This window comes from Acipenser ruthenus, chromosome 2 (assembly GCF_902713425.1).
Source record: "Acipenser ruthenus chromosome 2, fAciRut3.2 maternal haplotype, whole genome shotgun sequence".
NCBI classification, from domain to species: Eukaryota; Metazoa; Chordata; class Actinopteri; order Acipenseriformes; family Acipenseridae; genus Acipenser; species Acipenser ruthenus.
This window is the reverse complement of record NC_081190.1, coordinates 68,539,248-68,554,585: the sequence shown is the minus strand read 5'-3', so window position 1 is coordinate 68,554,585 and position 15,338 is coordinate 68,539,248. Positions and strand designations below refer to the sequence as shown.

The 15,338-nt window shown below is 39.2% G+C and overlaps 1 protein-coding gene across 6 annotated transcripts in view; it reads right to left on the bottom strand.

The window, feature by feature from the left end:
• Nucleotides 1–15,338, bottom strand: part of LOC117408912 (serine/threonine-protein kinase DCLK2) — a 104,893-nt gene that overhangs the window by 13,807 nt on the left and 75,748 nt on the right. For all 6 annotated transcript variants that reach the window (XR_004545442.3, XR_009308829.1, XM_034014343.3 and 3 more), the window contains exons 9-14: nt 14,708–14,765; nt 13,314–13,433; nt 12,169–12,315; nt 3,977–4,110; nt 3,085–3,162; nt 658–754 (exon numbers count right to left, since the gene is read on the bottom strand). Coding sequence is in view for 4 of the 6 variants with exons in the window: in XM_034014343.3 (XP_033870234.2) it covers nt 658–754; nt 3,085–3,162; nt 3,977–4,110; nt 12,169–12,315; nt 13,314–13,433; nt 14,708–14,765 (634 nt within the window). In the remaining 2 variants the exon portion in view is untranslated. The remainder of the gene's footprint in view (nt 1–657; nt 755–3,084; nt 3,163–3,976; nt 4,111–12,168; nt 12,316–13,313; nt 13,434–14,707; nt 14,766–15,338) is intronic.

Below are 15,338 nucleotides of genomic sequence, written 5' to 3'. Positions count from 1 at the left end.
CCAATGCTATTTATGTAGTTTAATTGGGACATGACTTTGTTTAATTGGGATACAGTTTTTTCAAATTATAGATTGCTTTTCAGAGCAGGACAGGTTTGCTTAAACTGTGTCTCCTGTGGTTTCTCAGGCTGCTGTGACAAAGAAAGTTGGCGTGTCAGCATTGCAGGTGTTTCTTCTTCTGATGTGATTTCATTATTTTTTTTTTCATTCAGAAATTTAAAAAAAAAACAGCGATTCATTTTGTTCAGGAATAACAAAAAAAAAATGATATTTAAAATGATGCCTTTAACATTTATTCATAAAGTGATGTGATTTCATTTGTTTTCTTTTCATTTAGAAATATAAAACTGTAAAAATTACTTCTCTTCTGCATGTCGTAAATTATGAATACAAGTGTGACTAAGGTCCTCTCAAATACCTCTCGTTTAATTGGGATAGCCGCTTATTTGGGATATTCGTACATCTCCTGAGGCGTCCCAATAAAGCGGTGCCGACTGTATTAAGCTGGAACGAGCTTGACCATTCTATGTATAACAGATGATGAAAAACACACTACAGATAAAACAAACAGCAGGTAAATGGTAAAGACTGCCTCATAATACAGTCATGTTGGAGTGACTAGCACTCATCTCCCGTGGACATGCCTAAAGGACTTACTTTAGCCGAGTCAGTGATGTTGTCCCAGTAGGGAGATGGAAATTCCAAGCGTCCCTCAAGTATCTGGTCAAAAAGGTCCTCTTGAAGATTGTTCTCACTGTGCAGTGATAAAGCAGAGCGGGCGAGGATCATTACATACATAAAAACAATAAAAAAATGAAAAACCAACATCAGGTTTCTACTGCCTGAGAAATCCACTGCATGGTGAAAGAAGCCACTTTCCTTGGCAGCTAACTGGAGCAAGATTCCAAATCTTATTCATACAGCTTCATAGCAGTGAAGACGTTGTTATACTGGAATACAGAATCTGTCTCCTGTTCTTAAATAGTTGTTTACTATGAAGCATTTTCTTCCTTCGGAGCATCACCTGGGTTGCTTTACAAAACTATGGAAACCAACACCCTGCTTTTACCTGCTGTTGCAACCTAATTATATTACTTTGAAATTTCCCTGCACATTTACCTTAGTTACCTTGCTGTTCTATCTGTTCTAAAAAGTGTACATCATTGTTTAACATTTCATTAGCTTTAGTAAGATTTTCCTCTATCTTACCATTATCCTCGCACTGTTCTTCATGTTTAGCTTTGTAAAAGTCTCAGACTTGGAAGACATCCACCAAAACTTTGCCAAGCTTAAAATGTACATTATAAATATAACCAAGGCTAATAGCGTTCTGTCAGAATAAACAGGTTTTACTGGAGCTAAAACGAAAATAAAGTCAAACAAAAAGATAATCATCAAAATAATAAAGTTACTAATTAGGAGATAGAAAAGTGCTTTCAAGGCCTTGGTTTTTAGCCCTTTAACTAAGTGTGTGGACTATAAATGTATTCCAGCAGCTTAAAAGATCTCTCAGACAGGTGGCAAGTCCTGACAGCAGCAGGTGAGACATTCCAGGATGTTCTGAAAGCATAACCAGGCCTCCTGGGAATGACAGCTGTTAAACAACCAGATCTCAGCTTATTTACATCCCTGTTGCTCTGCCACTGGCTGTACTGAAAACATATTATTTTAAATTTCCTTCGATTCTAACCTCACTGTAGCAAAATTTACACCACGCCTGGCTGCCCAGAACTGTTTGCAGCTCAAACACAACTTAAATTGAGCGACATTCTTAAAAACAGGTTGGCCTGAGAGCTACCTTTCAACATTACTTGGACATGCCTTATAGTAAATACATTTAGCAGATTACCTCTAATATTGAACTGGAAAATGGGGATATATGAAGGTAGCAAAACCATTTATCTGTGACTTGCAAAGTAAATACACTGCAGTTAACCATTTCTATGGAAGCCTTTAGTAGTAGAGCAGGTCTTTAAAAAGCATCTAGGGTACTTTTTATACCCCTTATATGATCAACTACAAACCATCTCTTTACACAAAATAGACAATCTGTAGTATTACATGTGGGCTTCTAGGACCGCGATTGTGTAAACACGATAAAAAAAAGCACTTTATTTTGATGACTTACTGAGCCACCGTGCTTTGCAGTACAGGCTTGAAACACACATCACTGCATAGGGGAGGGACTGACGTTCACATCCCAATATATATTTTTTTCATGTGATATCACAGAGAGGGACATTCAGTGTCTACAGGAACTTGTTTAGAGTATAAAAAATATAAAAATGGGGAAACACTGTAAATCTGATGTATTTGACTTATAATTATATTAGAACATGTATTCTGTCTCATGTGTTTTAATATATATGTTTTTACAACATGTATAAATATCAAGAAATGAGTGGATATAACCATATACTATTTCATTAACTAATTGTATCAGGTACGCTTTTTTTTTTTCCTTATTACTGACAATAATGGAATGAATAACTATTATTTTACATATACATATTTATTTTGAGAAAATAAATCAAGAGTAGTGTCCATTATTGCTTATAAAGACACTGAGAATAAATGTGTATTATGTCATTGCAATCACTCTGGTGAAACAATGTCTTGTAATTTGCCCAAACATCAATATTTTTCAACAAAACTTTCAGGAAATATTGTAAGGCCCCTTGGTTCATAGAATAACATGTTTTTTTTATACTTGTATCTCTAAGCAGAATACATAATAAAAAATAGATTAAAAAAAAACGAAAAAAACAACAACGAAATATTGCACTGAAAAAAAACGAAAAAAGCTTGTATGGTTTCTGAAGTACTTTATAATGCTCCCCATAGTGTTTTGAAAAAAGGACAGCATTTCCAAATACTACTATAAAAAGAAATGGTTTTTTAGTGATTTTTTATAGGAAGAGAGTCAACTACAGCTAAAAAAACACCTGGTCCTGGGGGAGCATCGCACTGAAAAATGCTTGGTCCTTGGCATAGGCTACTGCATTGGAGATGTTTTGGCTTTATAGCAAGTACTAGTAATTTAGCCAGGCTTACTGACTAAGCGAAATCTAAGTCTAATATTACCTGCGGAATGGGGGAAACCCACAAAGGAGGATGTAAGTGATGACACCAGCAGCCCAGATATCCACCTTCAGGCCGTAACTGAGGGAACGAAGAGAGGAGGTGAGGCAGCCGTTCACACACAGCATACATCAGAACAGGGGCATAAAAATGAACAGGCTCACAGTCACACTCCCCTCAGGACTATATATGTGAATTTGAAATATGTTCCAGTTACAGTACTGCTGTTAAATTTGATTTCATTTGGGAGGTGAAACACTCAAAAGAAAGCAGATGTTCTGCTTTATATAATAAGACATTTTAGGACGGACAGGTTGCCCGGTCAAAACTGTCCCCTGATACTGTGTAGCTAAACAGACGTGGCTTTTTATCTACAACTCTTTTTAGCCTGTGCTGTCACCCTAGGAATTGATTTCACAAAATCACTGCACTATTCCATCAGAACTATTACATTACGGAAATCAATGAAAGCTCAGCCTGATTAGCCATTTACCTTGTCCCAATAATCAATGGATACTTATCACCGTTTTACTGCCAGAGCAATACCCAGTGCGATTGAATCATTTTTTTATTTATTTATTTTTTTTAAAACAGGGTTGTCAGCACAGGCAATTATCATTACATGTCACTGTTTGAAGCTCAAATAAAACTTAAATTGAGAGACAATTATTCTTAAAAAACAGGCTGACCTGAGGGCTATCTTTCAACATTACTAGTCTGGTTCAGTATTACCCTTGTTTAAAACATTTCTATTACATTATCATTTAGCTGATTACCTCCAATATTGAACTAAAGAAAGAAAGAAACAAAACCACTTATGATCTGTGAATTTCAAAGTAAAAACATTTGCACTTAACCATTTTGATGAAAGCCTGTTCTCAGTACTGGTACTCACCCAGTTTCTGCAATGATCTCTGGAGCCACATAGGTGGGGGTTCCACAGACTGTATGGAGGGGCCCCTCCACCACAGTGGCCAAGCCGAAATCTCCCAGCTTCAGAGACTTGGTGCCGTCAGGATGCTCACAGACCTGCAGACACACATGGCAGACCTGGGTCTAGATGCTGTACAGACCCTTAAGGATGGCATAGATTCATTCAAAACGCAAAATCAATATTTTTTTTTTGTAAATTGCAGCAAACAAGATCAATTTTCCTTTCCCAAATCCCTATTTCAAAATGATAATTTTTTTGTACTTGCAGCAATTGGACCAAATTCTTGGAAGGTGTTCTTTCCATTTGTAGTTGATGATACTGTATATAAAGCGCATGTGATTGTGAAATGGGTGCTAGGGTGGGTGTCATGTTTATGCAATTTGCAAAGTGAACGATTGCCAGTTGAGGCTGTAACATGAGCGAGTTGTGTTGGTGTAACAATCTACCAACTCACACAGGGCGCAGCTGACTGGATTCAGAATAATTTTCAACCTACTGTCTGCAGCACCCAGCTCTCAACCTGTCGGGCATTTTATAAGCACTGACGCTAAGCTAGTGTGCCAGCTCACCGAAGGGCCTCATCACCAAAGGGCTGGTAGTCTACACTGTGGTAGTCCACATGAGGACAGGCCAACATGGACCGGCTGCAAAATGTTCTATCCAAGCATCGAACTGAAGGCTCCAACTCCAAACCATGGGGCTATATTTATCAATCGTGCATAAAAACGTTACTTTAATTGTTCATACACAGAGTTTAGAATGTTCACACGCACAATTAAATTCTGATTTATCAATCTTGCGTAAGGCACTGGTACGCACGTTTCCAAGTAATAAGAGTTAGTAAATCTCAATGTCACTAAAATTGTTTGCACGTGGAAATTTGCAATTAAAACGCCCCTGTATAGCCTTGTATGGTAAATGTAGCCTCTCCGCAAGTGGCCACACTGCTGTTCTGAAGAATAAATGAATCGTGGGTTCCGCCTGCCCATTTAGCCATAGCATTTAGTAGACAGAGTCGGGCATCACATATAACCTGCACATTAATAGAGTGGTACTGTGTCATGTTCACAAAATGAAATTCATTCAATGTCTGTGCTTTTAATTGCTATTTGGGTGCAGTCTATAGCACCAACGGTATTGGGGAACCCAGTAATTAAATGAAAACCCCTTTTTATTTCAATCTGCTGTCCGTCAGTCAGTGAGTGCGCTTGGTTGGTCTGTGTAGCCTAGGTCCCAACATATTGCATAATTCTAATAGGACTTCAATGGGAAAGTGTTTCTGTGCTTTGTGCAAAGAAGTCATAACAACCCCTAAATACTCCCTCTCGACAAAAAGCGGTGTTAGCAAGGTCTTCCAAAAGGACGAGATCAGCCATTTTCAAGTGGTTTACAATTATTCTGTAAACTTATAGTGAAAATATTTACATGTTAATAGGCTGCATGTCTGTTTCTACTTACCGGTATTATATTATTTTGCTATTCATAATGCACAATGCACATGCAAGACACAAAGGACTAACAACAACAACAACAACAACAACAACAACAACAACAACAACAACAACAACAACAACAACGTTTTCTATTCAGTTTGTAATACTCCTGGTGGTAATAATCAATATTGATACCACTGTGTGGATATTAATTATAGTATAAGGCTAATTATATAGAAACGTCAAATTTCAGCTATGAACGTAATTGTTTTTCATTATGCAGTGATGGTGTATTATCCTGAATAATAGGGGGTAGATTTTTTTCTTGCAGTACTATCAATCTAACACAAGGAAATGATCGTACGCATGGTCAAGAGTGTGCGTGAGTCTATGGATGTTGATAAATCTCATACTTTGTTTGACTGTGCGCCCAAGGTTTGCATATATTTTTTTCTTTTTTCTTTTCTGTTTATTATTTGATGCACTCGCTCCTCCTGTCTGTTTTCGCTTACCTATCGGCACCACCCTCTCCCATAGCCATTTCTACTCTTGTTTCTGTCCTCTGGCTTCTCCTTGCCGCTACAAATCTAACTCATCTAACGTCATCTCCCCCTTTCCTCTGCTATCACCCCTGGGTCCCCTCATCTCCACCCATGGCTTCTCATACACCGTGTAACAATTTTTTTTTTTTTTTTTTGTTCCTGGGTAGTAAGTGTTATTTCCTAATTGCTTATGCCTCAAAAGTATAGAAAATGGCTATTATTCCCCACAAACTTTGCTTTTGTGACCAGGACAGTGATATTTTGAAATTTACCTATTCCAGATAGATTCAGTGCTGAGTAAACTTGGATTAACTTCTAGAACTTTCTAGAACTTTCCAGTAATATAAATGGTAGTATAAATACAGGGGCCTTAAGCCCACAAGTTCAATTTAGTTCCATCTGCCTAAGTGGATACATATCTGCATTTTTCTGAGATGGCATCAAGGTCATAGGAGACTTCAAAATGGTGGCATTCCTGATGGATCTCCAAGGCGGTTTTACCAAGTTTCCCTGCTATCTTTGCCTTTGGGACAGCAGGGACACCAAGGCGCACTACCACAGGCAGGACTGGCCACAGCGGACCGAGTTCTCTGTGGGGAGGAACAACGTCAAGTGGGAGCCACTGGTGGACCCCCGGAAGGTGCTGATGCCACCACTGCACATCAAATTGGGCCTTATGAAACAATTTGTCAGAGCTCTAGATAAGGAGTCGGCAGCCTTCAAGTACCTTCAAGACTTCTTCCCTAAGCTGTCTGAGGCAAAGGTCAAAGCCGGTGTCTTCATCGGACCACAGATAAAGAAGATCCTGGAGTGCAATGAATTCCCCAAGAAGCTCACTAGTAAGGAGAAAGCGGCTTGGAACAGCTTTGTCGCAGTGGTCCGGGGCTTCCTGGGCAATCACAAGGCCGAAAACTATGTGGAGCTGGTTGAGACTCTGGTGAAGAACTACGGCACAATGGGCTGTAGGATGTCCCTCAAAGTCCATATCCTTGATGCTCATCTTGATAAATTCAAGGAGAACATGGGAGCGTACTCGGAGGAGCAAGGCGAGCGCTTCCACCAGGATATACTGGACTTTGAACGTCGCTACCAAGGACAGTATAACGAGAACATGATGGGAGACTACATATGGGGGCTGATTCGTGAAAGTGAGTTACAGTATAATCGTAAATCTCGAAAAACTACTCGATTCTAAATCTTTTGTAGACATTTTTGTATTACTTTAGTATAAATACATGTTAATTTGGATTCATATGTTTTTTTTTCTGACTTTATGTGAACGAAAAGACACAAATTCGCCCGTTTTCTCATTGGAAATAGGTAAATTTCAAAATATCACTGTCCTGGTCACAAAAGCAAAGTTTGTGGGGAATAATAGCCATTTTCTATACTTTTGAGGCATAAGCAATTAGGAAATAACACTTACTACCCAGGAACAAAAATTGTGTTACATAGTGATATCATTTCTACACTGATGATGCCCAGATCTTCTTCTCCTTTCCCCCCTCTGACCCCAACATGTCTCCCATATCTCGACCTGCCTCTCGGCCATCTCCTCCTGGATGCACTTGCATCATCTCAAACTCAACCTCTCCAAGTCAGACCTACTTTTCTTCACCCCCTCTTCCTCCCTGACCGCTGATCTCTCAATCTCTATTCATCTTCAATCCACAACCCTCTCTCTCTCCTCATCCACCAAGAACCTTGGTGTCACCCTCGACCCCTCCCTCTCGTACTCTCAGCACATCTCTACTCTGGCACGTTCCTGGCGCTTCTACCTCAGCAACATATGCAGAATTCACTCTTCCTCACAGACTACTCCACACAGCTACTAGTTCAGGCCCTGGTATTGTCCCGCCTTGACTACTGCAACTCCCTCCTGGCCTGCCATCCATCTGCTCCAGCTCATCCAAAACTCTGCTGCTCGCCTTGTCTTTTCCCTTCCTCGTTTCTCCCATGCTACACCACTGCTCCGCTCTCTGCACTGGCTCACTATTGCTGCTCGCATCCAATTCAAAACTCTTGTAGTCGCCTATCACTGTCTTGACCTTTCTGCTCCCTCCTATCTCCAGACTATTATTTCTCCCTACACCCCCTCTCGCCCCCTCCGCTCCTCCACCACCAGCAAATTAGCTGTACCCCCCCTCCGCTCCCCTGCTTCCAGAGCTTCCACTTGCCCCTCAGTGGTGGAACGACCTACCTATGGATATCAGGACTGCTCAGTCCCTTACCACCTTCCAGCGTCTCCTCAAGACACACATGTTCAGACAGCATCTATAAACCTCACAACTCTCGACTATACTGGACTATATGGCACCCAATTGTACCAGTACTTGCATCAGCTTGTACTTGCACTGAACTTCTACATACCTTGCCTTATTCTACTATTGCTCTTAATTAGAACTACTTCCTGTATCTAGTATTTGACTTTACTCTCATAGGTACCCGTATTCACTTTTTTTGTTCTTACTGGACTTTACTCGTACAAGCAAATAGTTTTAACACAAGTTAACTGCTCTTAGTCGAACCCGCTCTTATTTACTGTATTCTCTATTTTTATTTATTTTTGCTCTTATTTGAATTTGATCTTTTGCTACTGATTTTATTGTACTTTACAACTGCTCTTATCTGTAATGTGATATTCTGAAATGTGATACCTTTACAATGGGATATTTTGTAATGTGAGATATTTTGTACTGTGATATTTTGTAACAATTGTAAGTCGTCCTGGATAAGGGCATCTGCTAAGAAATAAATAATTCTGACGATGACCTTGTGTTTTTAGGGATTCCAATAAATAAATAAATAAATAAATAAATAAATAAATAAAATAAAATAAAAGCTATTAATTGACTTAATTATTGATGTAAAACGTTCAGTAATTCATGCTGTTCTTCCACATTTTTTTTTATATATATATATACACAATAACCTATTTATCAGAATATATCATAACACAATAAAACACCAAATCAAAGGCCTACCTTATTGTGTGATAATATATTCCGACCTAGATGCATTACTCATCAATAGGATTTCTGCATTGCGCCATCTGGTGGTCAATATTGTATGTGTTCATTTTCCAATAGAACAAGGTAAATTTGGATTTTCTGCATATCCTCATTCTCCTTCATCTTAAGTTGCCTGGCACAAAGGAGATCTCTTGTGATAATGGCTATCGGGCGGCACTTTTCACAGCAGCAACTGCAATGGAATACAGAGTTGTTTTGCTTCAGTTACTCTGAAATCTCCACCCTACAGGCATGATTCTGCAGTGTTAACTTAATGCAATCCGTCCAACTTTCTAAACAATACAGTGTGCAATCCACGATGTGTTTTGTGCAGAAACACAACGGAAATATAGCACTGAAAATATGAACCTTCATCGTTCACACATTATGCACTAAATCCTATTAAAAGTACCTGCGCTACCCTTATGAAAGTTTACCACAGTGAATTTATCATAATGTTTTCGCACTTTTACCATGGTTTTACTTCTATGGTTTCCTACTGTTTTAACAAGCTTTCACTGTGCTTTACTATACTGGACCATGGGAACACCATGATACACCATAATAGATGTTTCTAAAAAATGTTTACTATCGTACACCATGGTTAACCATGGTCCAGTATAGTAAAGCACAGTGATAGCATGTTAAAACAGTAGGAAAACATGGGAAACGTAAAGTAAAACCATAAGAAAAGTGCGAAAACACTGATAAATTCACTGTGGTAAACTTTCATAAGGGTAAAATCAGCAGTCTAACCTTAGTTCCAGTTTTTCCCCCGTTCCACCTGCTGAATAGGGAACATTTGTTTTATGATATCTTCATATAACCGCTCCTCATTTTCCTTTTCAGATAACAGTTGTTTTACATTGAAGGCTGAGTTCCTAAGATCTTGTTCCAGATTATAGTCTAGCTACTCTGAAATGGCAAGTATGCCTGTAATTCCAGCTGCTGAACATTCATCATGTTTATGGACATACTACTGCTTGGTAGTTAATAAAGTATCACCGATACTGTGATCCATTTTATGATTTCTTACTGTACTGCAATACAGGCTACATGACCTGGTTTTGGAGTGAAGTGCTGTAGGCGCAGTCAAGCATCTAGAAATATTTGAACCTCATACCGAGTTATTTAGTGTCATTTAGGCATGGGTACTGCTAAAATAGTCCGAAAACCATAAAGCAAATGTCTTGTTGGACCAAAGTCAAAGTGGACAAAAGTCTTATCGGAACAAACGCAAATCTGACAAAATTATTGACGGACAATAGTCAAATGGGCACAGTGTAATCACACAGAACACATTATTGTATAGCACATGATTACTTAACTGCAGCTTTTCTTAAAATAAGCCTCTGGATTCCAAAACTGTGTAATACAGTACACTTAACTATACTGTTTAGGGAGCTTCAACGTGGTCTACTACCCACCTTCCTAGAGTGAGCGTCAAAGAGTATTCATTAAATGGTATACATAAGGTTACACGAAGGCAGTCGCTAGAAAGGATTGTCATCCATTCTGGATAACTCTGCTGTTCCACATTCAAATCAGGCTGAATACATTGAAAGTTAGTGCATTAAATAACACAGCCTGTTGTACAATTATTAAATAACTTCCATTGTTACAAAATATATGTTAGTGGACTACACAGAAATACAGCACTCACCCCAAGAAAGAAGCTTTATGATTAGAACCAGATCAAGGAGACTCAACACCGTGTTGAACACAAGCCATAACTGAATAATTCAGCTGACTCAGTCATTCACGCACCTAACAAATATTACTGACAAAATGTTTTTTTTTTAATTTGGTTAAGGTTGGATAGTGCGTGTGTTATTTACTAGAGCGGTGCATCTTTCTCATTTGCAACCAAGTCTGGAAAAGCAATGTTTTCGACCCTACTTTATTACAGATGGTCTAGCTCTTAAGCCGGAGACACACTGCCCGATGTAATCGTCGCATCTCTGCCGGAGGTCGCGTCGCAAAAAACACCTCTTAGAGCACGCATGACACACTGCCCGATGACAACGCAGGAAGTGGGGCACATTTTCTGAGTTTTTTCGGGGTGTATGGCATAAAATTATTTATTTATTTCTTAGCAGACGCCCTTATCCAGGGCGACTTACAATTGTAAGCAAATACATTTCAAGTGTTAAACCGAGGTCCCAGCAGTTGTTGTTTACCTCCTAGTCAGCGCCAATGGGGCGATTCAGTAGCCGAAAGTTAAAGGCTATGGCAGTACCGTTTCCCATGCTATGTGTTTCTGTGAGCTCATTCAAATTACCCCTTGCATGTTTAAATTAGTTACCAATAAAATAGCAATTTCCTTGTGTACTTGCAAGAGTTTTATTAAACAATATGCATTCACTTTTTTTTAAATGAGAACAATGAAAATACGCATGTCCCACACGATCGAGAACTACAATGTGATGACGTCGTCATCCATTTGCATGTGAAATAACAGATAGACAGACACATGGTAAATGTTACATTTAGACCCCAGTTACACAAAAAATAAGCAACGACCAGGAAATGCAGAAATATTTCGTACTATTTTTGTACTTTTAACTAAACAAAAATAACAAGCTTCTTTTATTATTGTCTACAAATCCTGATACTGGGTTCCTGAACTGTCTGTTGCTGTAGCGAATGGTCTAATCGACATTGCAGAATACACAGTATCCAAATTGCTATCCAGATGTGGCTGCATATATGTGTTGTTGTACTTTATAGGAATGCATTTTGGCATTTGGTGTCATATGACCTAACACGGTGAACTCATTGGTTGAGGTCCTGCGAGCGGAATCGCATAGCAAAATATTTAACGTGTTTAAACTGTGCGAGCCAATTGAAATCGATTGCCCGATCCTGTAAAATCGCATCGCAAAGCATAACACACTGCCCGATGCGACTGAAAAATCGCGTCGCTATTGATCGCTTCGGGCACTGGGTCCAGGGCTTTATTCTCTGTCATTTTAGCAGTGGTGGGGAGGGGGTTACAAATAACATAAAGCTGCCAATTACAATGCAACATTTTATTGAAGTCTTAATTGCTGGCACCCCCATGGGTTGGAAGGTGAAAAGTACTGTATAATACTGCTGAAATATGAAACTAATGCAGTACTATATAGTGTAAGAGCTCTTTTGCACCTTTCGATGCATGTGCCTACCAGAAGGTTCTCAGGTTTGATGTCCCTGTGAACAATATTCAGACAGTGCAGGTATTTGAGAGCGCCGGCTAAATTGTACACCATGGCACTGGCATCCCTCTCTGTGTACTTAGTCGAGGATGTGATGGCATCAAAAAGGTCTCCACCCTTTAGAAAAAAAAATAAATGAAATACTGTTTAAATGACAACTTGTCACTTGTCATGTACTCCTTGTCCAGTGGCGAATCTGTCCTGTAATCATGTCTGTTGTCCTGTACAGTAATTTACAGAATATTTCATGTGAATTTTTGGAATCATATTACTGTCTTATCTTGTTACACTAATGCTGCACACTACAACCCTGATTAGAGGGCATTGCCAACTGGCAGTTGACGGCATGAGAAATGTAGACAAAGTCAGCTGCCAAGACAACGCCCGACAATTAGGATTTAGATTGATTAGAAACTGGTAAACAATGCATTTATTGCTATTATTATTTCTGTTTATTTCCCCCCAATTTGAAATGCCAATTATGTTTTTTCTCCTCACCGCAGCGAGTCCCCACACAGCACAGACATTCTGAGGGCGTGTGAGCGTCCTCCGATCTCACAAGCCTAAAGCCAGAATCGCTTTTACGCCGAGCAATCCAGAGCAGAGTTGGGCAGGCTACCGATCTCAGTGAACAGAGACCTGCCTTGCCTCTTATCCACGCTGAATGTGCTCGGTGACTGGCCAGTAGGGTTCGCTGTTGCGCGATGAGGAGAAGCAATCCCTGCTGGTTTCCTGTCTCCCACCCCGGGAGCATCAGAGCCAATGTGACGCCCCCCTCGGGGTCCCCAGAAAAGTTCGGCCTGTCTGCACAGCCTGGACGCGAACCTTCCAAGCTATGTGTGACTCATCCTGCGCTCTTAGCGGCAGCATTTTAACTGGATGAGCCATTCGGGGACCCCTCGCATTTATTGCTATTTTAAACGTATATACACACCTTTCCAATGTTTTGATTCCCACTGTTTTGCCTTTTTTAAAGTTAGGCAGTTAGCGCCCTGCAGTAGAGCTTCCTGGTTGATGGATGAACACTTTTCAAAGTCCTCATAATAGGGCAATATAGCCGGTAAATGCAATCTAGGTAATCTGGTGCATTAGCTTCCTCAGGCCCGACCTCTCACCTTCACCAGCTCCATGACCAGGTACAGCTCTGCCGCAGTGTCCACCTCCTCGATCAGCATGATGATGTTGGGGTGCTTCACTCTTCGCAGCACTGCCACTTCATTCTCAATAAGGTGCTCCTGGTTGGATGGAATCAAACCCAAACCCTGATACTCAAGCGCACTGTTCCCAAAACGAATGTGTGTCATAAATAGAAGTAGAGCTAAGAGATGTATTGATCTGTTGCCAGCACAGTTATTTATTCAAAGTACTTAATTAAGGCTGAAAAAAACATGTTTTACCCCTGCTACACCAGTAACAATGTGATGAGAGCACCAGCATCATGTATTGAAAACAGACTTTGCCTGGATTATGGAGCAGACAGGAATGAGTTATAATTTAAAAGCGTTTTAGAGCAGACAGCCCATGTGTCAGCGCACAGTATTCAGAGCTTTGTAAATCCAGTGTTAAGTTACCACATGGTACAAACAGATCAATAAATCACAGAGAGGTGCCAACATATCCCCCTAAAGAATCGAATCAATCAATAAATTATTTTCAAGGGGCGGACAGGCTGAGGTGCAGTTCAAGACTATTTTTAAAGAAAACGCCATCAATGTCAGATGTAGCAGATAAGGCCCATGACCCTGTGATAATTTAGTGGAGAGAGATGCTGAACAATTAAATTAAAAGTCTATTAGTACAGTACAGGTAATCGTTTAAGTTTATTAACCACCCTTTCAAGCACTGTGATAAAAGAAGGATCATAATTCCTGAAAACTTTAAACCTAATTTAAATAACCTTTGTTTCAAGGCAAATGGCCTTCTCGCTTTATCAGTCCTAGCCTATTGTACCTCATTAATAAAAGTTTTCTGAATTTTGAAAATATGTTGTTTTGGGGGCTCATTCTAATAATGATTGCTCTTAAACGATGGTTTATTCTCCAGTCTGTTAAATTATTGATATTACTATTAATAATAAAGAATAACGTCTGTGTGTAAGAGTTAGAGTGCAAGCCTTTCCAAAAATAAATGCAGTATTGAATCTTATGTAGACTTGTAGAACAGGTGTCTTGGTTTAGTATTTCAAATTCTTTCCGTGACTACTTTTACGAGTCAAGGCCTAGAGCAATGGGATGCTGTAACAAGTACTGGTAAACCACTCCAACAAAGGTTGGTTATAACTGTATATCCACCTGATAAGGTATGGTGTTGAATCGATTGACGGTTTTGTGGTCTGTCTACTGGGTGATTCAAACCCTTGCCTCTGGCCCTTATATTTTCTACACTGTGAGACCTTAACACTAAAACTTAGCCCCAAGCCATGCATTTATATGAATAACTTATTAAAGTTATTTCAACAATTACTTTCACGCACAAGTATCCTTGTGTTCAGTAACTGAAATTCACGTACCTTTCCACTACATTTGGCTTTATCAATTATCTTCAGAGCAAACTCCTTACCAGTGGACCTATATGACAAACAAAAGGCAGATAGTAGAAGCATTTTATCAAATGTAATGATTTCAGGTTTGGTACTGTAAGTATGGTGAACAAAAGGGCTGCTATTAAAATTAAATGAATACAGTATATAGTATATAGTTTTAGAAAATAAATGTTTAAATCTCTGAACTAAAATGAAGGCTTCTGCATATTTGCCTATCAGAAACACTTGTTTGTGTTTTTGTAGAGTGGAAGTTTGATCTGTACAAACGTTTCATAAAGCTATGATTAGTTATTAACCATATTTCATAAAAAACGTCATTGATGATCTGTTTTCTGTATGTTTCTACTGTATTTATATAAATATATATATTTTGTGCCAGGGAACTAATTACATAAAATTCCAGGGAAATATGTACATTAAATGCCAGGGAACTATTTTCTGTGTGCATAAAATGGCAGCGAGTGAAGTATATACATAAAATGCCAGGACATAGAACTATATCAATCAAATGCCAGGGAAGATAACTATATAAAAATTCCAGGCAAGTGAACACATTTCTTTATTTTTCAGTTACGGTCATATACAAGCTGGGCAGAGC